At 62.7% G+C, this 10,149-nt stretch overlaps 1 protein-coding gene across 1 annotated transcript in view; it reads right to left on the bottom strand.

Moving 5' to 3' along the window:
- Positions 1 to 10,149, bottom strand: part of MYO15B (myosin XVB) — a 28,753-nt gene extending 18,604 nt beyond the window's left edge. The window contains 21 exon segments of the mRNA XM_032429653.1: positions 71 to 195; positions 323 to 368; positions 453 to 568; positions 728 to 805; positions 2,264 to 2,389; positions 2,768 to 2,899; positions 3,163 to 3,258; positions 4,248 to 4,380; positions 4,456 to 4,514; positions 4,603 to 4,716; positions 5,435 to 5,590; positions 6,037 to 6,100; positions 6,270 to 6,373; positions 6,637 to 6,759; positions 7,067 to 7,145; positions 7,319 to 7,428; positions 7,632 to 7,695; positions 8,072 to 8,592; positions 8,594 to 8,599; positions 9,112 to 9,254; positions 9,327 to 10,149. Coding sequence (XP_032285544.1) covers positions 71 to 195; positions 323 to 368; positions 453 to 568; positions 728 to 805; positions 2,264 to 2,389; positions 2,768 to 2,899; positions 3,163 to 3,258; positions 4,248 to 4,380; positions 4,456 to 4,514; positions 4,603 to 4,716; positions 5,435 to 5,590; positions 6,037 to 6,100; positions 6,270 to 6,373; positions 6,637 to 6,759; positions 7,067 to 7,145; positions 7,319 to 7,428; positions 7,632 to 7,695; positions 8,072 to 8,592; positions 8,594 to 8,599; positions 9,112 to 9,254; positions 9,327 to 10,149 — 3,218 coding nt within the window.

Genomic DNA, 10,149 nt, shown 5'->3' with positions numbered 1-10,149 from the left:
GGGGGGCTGTCCTTGTGGGTCCTGGCCCGAGGTGCCTGGGCCCTCGGCTGCCTCCATCCTGGGACCCTACCTGGCCAGGAAGGCCTGGAAGGGCAGGCGCACAGGGAAGTTGGCACTGCGGGTACACACCGCCTCCAGGATGTCGGCCTGGCGCAGCTGCTCGGCCACGTGTCCCACGTCAAAGAGGCCCGGAAGCTGTGGCCACCGAACAGAGCCAGTGAGAGCTGGAGTCCGGGCGGGGCGGCGGGGGGGCTGCTGAGCAGGGCAGGGCAGGTAGATGGGAAGGCTCTGGGGCCAGGTGCGGTGGGCGGGGGGAGCTCACCTTTCCTGGGTTGGGGTTGAGGCACTGAATGAAATAGACATGGCTCCTGATGGGAGGAAGGGGGGGTCATGTGGACGCAGACCAGCCCCCGAGTCCCTGGGGTCTCCTATGCGAGGGGCACTGTTCTCACCTGCCCAGCCGGGCTAGGAGGTCCTCCAGGGAATGCTGGAAGCGAGAGGCCAGTGTGGGTTTGCCTGGCCCAGCCCTGGACTGTGACTCTGCTTCCTGGAACAGGCTGCCCAGAAGCTGTGGGGCAAGAGGAGGCTGAGCTGGCTCGCTTCCCAGGCCCGTCCATAGCCCATCCCCGGGGAGCCAGGGTGGGCCAGGCCACGGCGTCCAGACCCCGGAAGCCTCAGCCCATGGTCCAAGGGGCAGGGGGACACAGTGTGGAGGGGTGGGGGGCACCTGGAGACGGCTCTGGGCAAGCATTTCCACCACGGCAGGGTCAAGATGATCCCGGTTTCTGTTTATAAATTTGTGAACCTATAAGAGACAATGTGGGGAGTAGAGGGGGAGCCAAAGAGAGAAGACTGGGGTGGAGCCTGGTCCCTTTGTCACATAATCCCGCCTCTCCCCACTAGGCTAAATAAAGGACCACCTTTGTCTCGTCAACTAAAGGCTCTGGGAAAACTGGAAATCCCCATGCAAATGAATGAAGTTGGACTCTTATATCAGATATAAAAATTAACCCAAAATGAATGGATCAAAGATCTAAATTTAAGGCCTGGAACTCTAAAACTCTTAGAAGAAAATGTAGGAAAAAAGCTTCATGACATTGGACTTGGCAACAATTTCCTGAATAGGACACCAAAAGCATAGGCAACAGAAGAAAAATTAAACTGGATTTCATCAAAATTAAAACTTTCGTGGGGCGCCTGGCTGGCTCAGGAACACATGCAACTCTTGATCTCTGGGTCATGAGTTCCAGCCCCACGTTGGGAGTAGAGATTACTTAAAAAAAAAAAAAAATTTCTTGGGGCGCCTGGGTGACTCAGTCTGTTAAGCGTCTGCCTTTGGCTCAGGTCATGATCTCGGGATCCTGGGATCGAGCCCCGCATTGGACCCCCTGCTCAGTGGGGAGCCTATTTCTCTCCCTCTCCCTCTGTCCCTCCCCCCAGCTCATGCTCTCTCTCACTCTCTCTCAAATAAATAAAATCTTTAAAAAAATGTTTTCTTTTGTGAGCTTCAATATAGTTTTGTGGTTTTCTTTATTCAATCTCCTTGTGTATATGGGTTTTTTTAGATGTGATTGGTTTTTTTTGGGGGGGGGAACAGAGGTATAACTGATAAACCTTAGGTTTCTTGTTTGGGTAACTTCTGGGTGGTCTGTGTTTTCTTCTACAACCAAAACAGCTCACCTCCTCCAGGAAGCCTTATTGGACTTGCCCTACCTCAAAACTAGCCATATGGTCCTACCCTTTATACCAGGCCCCCTCCCCTCAGCAGTTCTCCTCCTGGGTAGGTGTGCTGTCACCGTGAAACTCAGAAGGAGGAAAGGCGAGTCCCTTCAGTGAGCACCTTTATGTGCCAGGCACCTGCCTGACCACTTCCCCATTACTGCATTTAATCCTCACAAGTGTTATAGGACTCCCATTCCCATTTTACAGGTGGGAAAATGTAGGCTCAGGAGGAGAAGCAAACAGCCAGAGGTTATCAGAGTCAGGTTTCCACGCCCCACACATATGCTCCTCCCCTCCTGGTCTTAAGGCTCCCAGTCTCATCTCCCTCTACCCCATGGTGCTCAGCCAGAACTCACTAAATCATGCTGGGAACTGTGTAGGGCCAAGGGCATAGGTAGAAACATATGGTCAAGCCCTGGGAGGGGCCTCCCCTCACCTACTCCTCTTAGCTGTCAGGTGAGTCAGCTCTGGGGAGGGGACACCCGGGCCACATCACTCTCACTGATTCACCCAGGAGTCTGTCCCTGATTTACCCCAATACCTGGTAGGTGACAGGCCCAGCGTAATGCCTCACGGTGAAGATCGGAAGGGGCAGCTGGGGCTTGGCGTAGCAGGGGTGATTGCCATGGTGATAGTGACACTTCTGGAGGAAGGTGTGGTCTGTGGCCTGATAAGAGGGACGAGCTTCCCTCAGGCCTTTGCACAAGATGTGCACCTGCCCGGACCACGCATCCCTCCAGGGTCATCAATGAGTATTTGTGGAATGGGAGAACCACGGCCCCGAGGCTTGCTCCCTACTAGCTGGAGGCCCGAGGGACCACCACAAGCCCTGCATGAGCCCTGCACAGTGCCCACCACCCTGCCCCTTCTGCAGCATGGACTTGAGGAACCCCAGAGAGGTCAGGATCACCCAGAGACAGGATTTGAACCCAAGCTGTGCTGAGAAGCTAAGCGCAGGGTTTCTGGCCCCCATCACCTGTGGCTCCTCTCGGAGGCCCTGCTGGCCCTGGCCTGGCCACCAGGGCCCCCACCGCTCGGGGCTCACCTGGGACAGCCATGTCTGGGCATCCAGGATACTCAGGAGGCTGTGGGGCTGGTCTATGAGGAGGTCCAGACAGGTGTCCCGCACAGGCTGGGGAACGGGCACCCAGGGCAGCAGCTCTCGCCGACAGGCCTCCTGGGAACAGCAGCACGGGGCCGGTTCCAGAGCACACCAGCGTTCGTGGGGGAGCTCACTGGACCCAGAGCAGGGATGGCCCTCCCATTGTCCAGATGAGTAAAATGAGGCCCAGAAGGGCTGAGATGGCCCATAGTGGGGCGGGGCGGGATGAGGGGCTTTGGGACCGAGCTCTCAGTTCAGCGCCCTCTGTTTCCCAGGGATGGCCCCTGCTCGGGAAGGCCTGGGTGCCACCAGCCACCGCCAGGCCCAGCGCCTCTCACCTGCTCCTGGGCACGCAGCATCTGGCTGGAGAAGAGCTGCAGACGCTCGCTGGCGAGGTTACTGCACAGTTGTTCCAGGCCGTTCACCCGCAGGGCCTGGGGGCACCAGGGCAGCAAGGACGTGGGCACCCACACGGCAGGGGCACGGGGCGGGGGAGGGGGGGCTGCACACTGCCCTCCCAGAACTCAGGGAGGAGTGGTGCCCTGGGGCTGAGGCTGGAGCCCACAGGGTCAAGTCCAAAGGCCTCAACCCACACCCCTCCCGCTGCCTCAGCACGACTGTGAGCCTTCAGGCCACGGGTCACAGCCATCCTGGGGTCAGGAAGGCACCTCTTCCTATGACCCAGTAGCTTGCTGGCTATCGGAATCCCACATCCTCATAAGCAGGGCTCCAGGCCGCTGCCTCCGAGAAGCCTTCCAGCATTCTTCCTGTAGGGATTACAGGTTCCTTCCTCTGCGTCCCCCAGCATGTTACTCGCAAGCCCAGCAGAGCCCGCACTCCCTGCGGCTTTGTACAGAGAGCTTTGACACACTCTGAAACACACACAGAGTGCACATGTGCACGCACACACACACTTGCCGTCAACCCCTCCCCCCTCGGAGAGGGCATAGTCACCAGGGGCAGGCTGGGGAGGAGAGAGCAGGGGACAGTGCCCATCCGGGAACGAGGGTGGAGGCCACCTTCTCTTGCTCAAGCCCCCTCCTCCCTTCCCTGAGGAAGCGGGATCTTCTAGAAAGGGGTTGAAGAGCTTATGAAAACTCAGGGCCATTCAGGGGACTGTCCCCTTTCCTGTTCCTCTTGGGGCATGGGAGGGGAGGCTGGGGGGCTGATCTATCCTAGGGCCTCTGTCTTCCGCTGCCTTAGAGGCGTCTGTGAGGCTCTGTAAGGCCAAGCAGGACAGAAGTCTCCAGAGGCGATGTCAGGGCTGGACAGAGCGGGGCAGAAAGGCTACCCCTGTGGGGTGTGCGCTGTCTCAGGGCTAGGCAGGCAAGCGCTCACGAGCGCCCCCCTCAGGCAGCGCTGACCCCAGACATGATCAGGATGAGGTGGGCCCCCCGTCCCAGGCCCTGCCCCAAGGGGCGACCTCAAAGCCGTAGACGTCCACGACAGTGACGGTGTCCACGCTCTCTCCCTCCCCAGGAGCTGCCAGCTTCTCATTGCTCCTCGTCAGAAGCCAGGTGAAAAGCCGGGAATACAGGGCCTTGGCCAGGGCGTCCCTGTGGGCAGGGTGAGTGAGCCTGTGCCGTAGAGTGCCAGGCCCGGCTGTGGCTCCCTCCCGCCCCCAGGGCCACCTGGCATCAATGGCGCTTTCCACCGGCAGAGACCTGCAGACGCAGCCATACGGTGTCTCCTGGGGGGCAGAGGAGGTAGGTACACGTGGAACAACAGGCCTGAGGCCCATGTGGGTGGCCCCGCCCCCTGAGGAGCCCAGCGCTCACCATGACCCTCCTGGTGACAGCCCCCTCTAGGCGTTCAGGTGGGACCAGCAGCAGCCGGGCTGCCGTGTGGATCTCAGCCCAGCTGGACACGGCAGCCACCTCCTGGGACTCCCGCTGGACGGAGAAGGGAGGGGGCGCGGAGACCTCTGCTGGGGATCGGCCACATCCCGCAGCGGGGTGCAGAGGAGGCAGGGCCTCGCTGCCCCGGGGAGCTGCCCTGTTGCCCCAAGTTCGATCTGGGTGGGTGGGAGCCGACTCTGCAGCCTGGGGGCCCTGAGTTCGAGTCCTAATTACCTCTTCACTAGCTGGCGAGAGTCTTTCCCTCTCTGAGCCCCCACTGTCTCATTGTTTTTTAAGCAGGCTCCATGCCCATCATGGAGCCCAATGCGGGGCTTGAACTCACGACCCTGAGATCAAGACCTGAGCTGAGATCAAGAGTCAGACAGTTAACTGACTGAGCCGCCCTGGCGCCCCTCCACTGTCTCGTTGTTAAAGGGCAAACAACAACCCTAAAGTTAGTTGTGGTGAGGACGGAATTAGGAAACATACAGAAAGTGATTTACACAGTGCCAGGTACATAATAACTGCTCAGTCAGTGCAGGTCTCCCTTGTGGGGTGGTGGCTTAGCGGAACCCGCGCTGGCATAGATGATCCAGGCCTGTTTTCTCACCTATACGACAGGAATCTGCCCTCTCTCCAGGGCCGCTGTGGGGCCCTGGGGTAGCCCAGGGCTTGGTAATCTACCTACAAGTGTTTGGTATCGTTGCCGCCCTGATTATGCAAACAAGCCACTGCTGATCCAGCGTCCGCACCAGCCACAGCGGGAGCCCACCTCGGAAGAGGAGAAGCAAATGTTGCCCAGGTGCAGGATGGCGGCCAGCACAGCCCAGGCGGCGGTCACCTCCTCGGGGCACATGACCTGCAGGGCCTTCCGCAGTCCTTCGAAGTCCCGGGCATCATCCTTGCCCTGGAGACTGCAGGCCTGGCCCTGCAGAGTACGAGGGGGGTGAGGGGACAGGGCCCGGCCGCCCAGAGCTCCCCTCTACTCTGGCCACTCCTTAGACCCCCGTGCCAAGACCTTTCCCTGGGCAAGCCCTGTCACCCAGCGCCGAGCGGGCCTTCCTTCCCCCACCTGGTTGAGGTAGTAGTAGGTCTCTGGCCCCTGTAGGGAGAGCTGCTTCCGTTCCGCAGGGTCTAGCCCCGCCAGCAACTCGTAAAAAACATGGAAGCTCCGCTCAGCCTGGGCCTTGGGGGGAGAAGGACTGGCTTAGGGGGAGCAGTGGTCCGGTCCTGTGCCTCAGGGGAGCAAGGACAAGGCCTGGGAAAGGCAGGGATGGGGGGCTTAGCGACCACGACCCCCTACAGTGGCCCCTCCCCCTTTCCCATTCTGGGAGCTAGAGAGAGGGGAGCCTCGTTGGGGGGGGGAGGTCTTACCTGAAACACCACCCTTGAGGTCTCAAGCAGATAATGTGACACAGAGGCTCCCACGATGACCCCGCTGTGGGCACAGGGCAGTGGGTGGGGGTGCCCAGGGTGCCTGAAACCTAGGGGCGCTGCTCAGAATGGGACACAATAGGGGCTGGACCCAAGGGCAGCAGCCTTGGGTTCCCAGTAAAGGGAACTGATCATGAGTGCCCCCTGTGCCCGCCAGGACCCCCGTCACTCACTGCTGCAGGTGGAGGCAGAAGACCTGGCCGAAGCGGCTGGCGTTGGCATTGAGGACTGTCTTGGCGTGGCCAAAGCTGCTGAGTATGAGCAGCACGCCATCCAGCTGTGTGGGGGAGGAGCATTCAAGTATCCCTGGGATGGCGGTGGAATCCACTGATCAGCCATCCCAGCTGAGGACACGTTGCGCCTGGGGGTTGTGTTCTTCCACGGAGAGGGGCAGTCCCACCCCACCTCACCCTGCCCCACGGTAGGCAATGCCTGGGGCTGCCCCCAAGGAGAAGCCAGACGCCTGGAGACCACCCTCCGGGCCCAAAGGAGAAGGATGGTCCCTGTTGGATCTCCGGGAAAAGGCCAGCGGCTCCTCACTTGACATCTTCGGTCCCTTGCGTGTTCCTGCTCCAGGCTGCTTAGGAACTGCACGATCTTTTGGGCAGCTTCTGTCTTTCCTGAGCCACTGTGCCCACTGCAGGAGGGAGGGGCTGACAGGGTCTCCCGGAAGGGGCACACAGGACACCCCACGGAGCCCAGGAAGTGGGGTATGCCCTCCTGGAAGTGATACCCACCCCCCGCACCCCAGAAACATGGAGAGATAGACCCAGGGCATGCAGACCAAAGAGAAGTCTCCAAGATGCCACATTCAAGGGGCATGTGGATGACTTTAGCCAAGAGCACAGCCCTTACAAAGTCCAGCGCTGCTGCCCAGCAGTGGACCAGACCAGCAGCTTCAAATGCAGACCCCGTGGCCCCTGTCTCCCAGCCCTCAGAGTGGCCTGTGGGTTCCGTGGGGCACCACCACTCACCCGAGGAGAATGCACGTGCCCTGCCCAGTACTCCGAGACCGGCTATAGGCCGATACCACGATGGCCAAGATGTGTCTGAGGCAGGAGAGAAGGAAGCAAATGAGGAGGTTACCAGAGATGGGCTTCTGGGCCTTCCTAGGTGTAGGCAGGACCCTCAGTCCCCAGGATCTCGGTCAGTGGGACATGCTGGGGCTTAGCCACCCGGGAGGGAGCAGTGAGCAGAGGGCTGGTGGGGCTAAGTCACGTACGGGGTGGTGTTAGGGGCCTTCTTGGGGTGGTAGCTGGCCAGGACCTCAGCTGAGAAGAGAGGCAGGGGCCGGCGGGGGTTCAGAGAGAGCAGAAGAGGCCCTCCAAAGGTCTGGGGGAACACGGAGGAAGCACGGGCTACAGACAGAGTGGGGCTCCGGGGCTCCGCAGCCCGGCCCCCGGCCCCCACTCTGCAGGTCCCCAGCAAGGGTTCAGCACCCAGCCCAGGGAGGAGAAGGAAGGAGAAGTTCTAGAAGTGCCAGAGGGCCCTCAGATCCCAGGGGACAGGGAATCCCAGCCCCTTAACCCTCATACGTAGATTCGGCCCAGATGAAATCTCTTCTTGAGGCACCGCAGCACAGAGCTGTTACACACTGGTCTGTGGGGACAGCAGGAGAGTGGAGCAGGGAATAGGGGGCAGAAGGAGGTCCTGGGTTAGCGCGGCCACTGGCTGTAGAGATACTTTGGACAAGTCATGCACCCTCTCTGAGCCCTGAGCATAACACAGGGCACGGCTGCTAAGTGAGTTACCCACTCCATGGGGGCTGCAAGCACCACCAGGCCGCTGACCAGAGGGAAGCTTTGTGCCAGTTAGGGAAGCAAGTCCCAGGCCGGGCACCTGATTTTCACGCCTCACCTGCCTCTTCCAGCCAGACCTTTGGTTAAAAAGTACAATCCCTTCTAAGGTTACAATTTATAAAAATGGAGGCAGGATGGGGCCCAGACAAGACAGATCTGAACTACCCCCTGCTCACCGCAGCCGAGCCAGGTCCTCCGTGTCTTCCAGGCCTTCCCCAAGACTCCTGCCCTCAGCGCCCAGTAAGGGTGGCCCCTCCACGCCCGGCCCCAGGCTCAGCTCCAGGTCCTCCTCCGTCTCATCCTCTGGCTCCCACCGCTCCCTCGGGGACCCGCAGGGGCCCGGGCTTCTCTCCCACAGCAGGCGGGTCTCCAAGGTGAGTCGGGGCAGCAGCGCGTCGGCGCCAAGCCCAGGGTCCTCGCGGGGTTCTGAGCTCTGAGCCCAGTGGACCGGAGCCTCGGCCCCCAAGGTCTCGGGCTCCGCTTCGCTGCTGGAGCCGCTTTCGTCGAGTAGGGGCTCGTCGTGCGGAGTAGGGCCGAGGAGAGAGCCTCGGCGGGGCCCGGCCACATTTTCTCCACTCGCCCCGCGCCCCTCACTGTCCCCCGAAGCTCCTGCACAAGGCAAAACGTGCCCCTCCCCGGGTGGGGCGTCCATGGACGCTTCCTCTGAGCTCCGACTGCTCGACGCCCTCCCAGTCCTGTGGATCCTGGGGAACACGACCGCGAACTTGGAATCCGGAGTCGGATCCTCATCCTCAGAAGGGTCTCCGGGAGCTGAGCTCTTCGCAAACTGTGGGGAGCTCGAGTCGCCGCTAGGGGGAGCCCTGGGCCGTTCCCCCAGTCCCGCTACTCCCGCCAGGCACAGCACTTGCCGGCGCCGCAGTCCCGGCCCGTGACCCCGCCCCGCGGCCGCCCGCGGCCCTGCCCCCCGGCCCTCGCCCCCTCGCGGCCCCGCCCCCGGGCCCTCGCCGGCCGGCCGCCGCCGCTGCAGCCGCAGCCAGCGCAGGAGACCCAGGGCGCGCACTACGCGCAGGAGCCTCTCCTTAAGGCCGGCGCGGCGGGGAGCCGGAGCCGCGGCCTGGGGAGCCGGCTTTGGCGGGGCTTTCGCGCGGAGCCTGCGGAGCGCCACGAGGGCGGCCAGCGGCGCTGGGTTTCCGGGCCCGTCCCCCTCTCCAGCCCCAGATTCGCTCTCGCCCGCCGCCACTTGCACTTTCCTCACCAGCTTTCCGTCCTGACGGCGCCGAGTCCCGGCGACCAAGGCCGAGGCTCTTCCAGGCTCGTCGCCCTGCGGTTCAGCCTCCGGCCGCGCCTCATTGTCTGAGTCCCGGGCCGGCCTGGGGTCCCCGGAAGCCCGCGAGCTCCGGGAGCCGCACGTGGGGCTGCCCTCGAGGGGGCTGGAGGCCTTGGCTTTTTTGCCCGGCTCAGTCTCTTCGGCTTCAGTGGCCCGGCTCGCAGTTCCTGGGGCTGCCCTTGGGCCCCCTCCACGCCCGGCCCCCTCCAGGCTGGACTCCGTGCCTGTCCCGGAATCCTCGCTCTCTCCCCGGGGTCCCACCCCCGACGACCCTTCCCGGCTCCGGGGCTCAGGGCTGTCCCCGCCGTCGCTGCTCAGACCGTCGCTGCTGGGGCGCTCGCCGGGTTCCAGCGCTGGCTCCGACCCGGTTTGGGGGTCTCCCGAGCCCGTGTCCGTTTGCTCCGCCTTGGGCCGCAGCTCCAGGGCTCCACTGCTCTGGCTGTCGCTCTCCTGGGCCTCGCGGGCTTCGCTATCCTGGCAAGAGCTGCCCCCGTCTCCACCCGACGCGTCCCCATCGAGGCGCCGGGTCTCTCGGCAGCCGTGCCGAGCCGGGGGTCTCCGCCCTTTTCCTCTCTTCCTGCGGCGGCAGAGCTCGCCGGTCCTCCCTTCTCCGGGGAGACTCTCTTCCTCCAGGCACCCGCCACGGCCGTCCCGGAGCTTAGACCTGGGTCCCCGACACCGCGCGCGGCCTAGTCCCCGCTGGGCCTCCGCGGGCGGCCCAGCCCCTAGCCGTCTGCAGCCGCCGTTCCGCTCTGCGGTGGGCTTCCGGCGGCCACCAGGGGTCCCGTGGCTTCCCGAAGTGGCGGGCTCCAAGACTGGCCTGGCGCTGTGGGCCTTACCGCGACCCTGTCGGCGTTCCCGGCTAGGCGCGCCGTCTGCGCTGGCCGACCGGGACTCCTGCTCCCCGGAGGCCGGCCTCCCGGGCCCGTCCTGGCGCTGGGGCGCTTTGCCCTTGCTCCCGCCCAT

This window comes from Phoca vitulina, unplaced genomic scaffold, assembly GCF_004348235.1.
Source record: "Phoca vitulina isolate PV1807 unplaced genomic scaffold, GSC_HSeal_1.0 scaffold41, whole genome shotgun sequence".
Classification (NCBI taxonomy): domain Eukaryota; kingdom Metazoa; phylum Chordata; class Mammalia; order Carnivora; family Phocidae; genus Phoca; species Phoca vitulina.
This window is presented reverse-complemented; position numbering and strand designations above follow the sequence as displayed.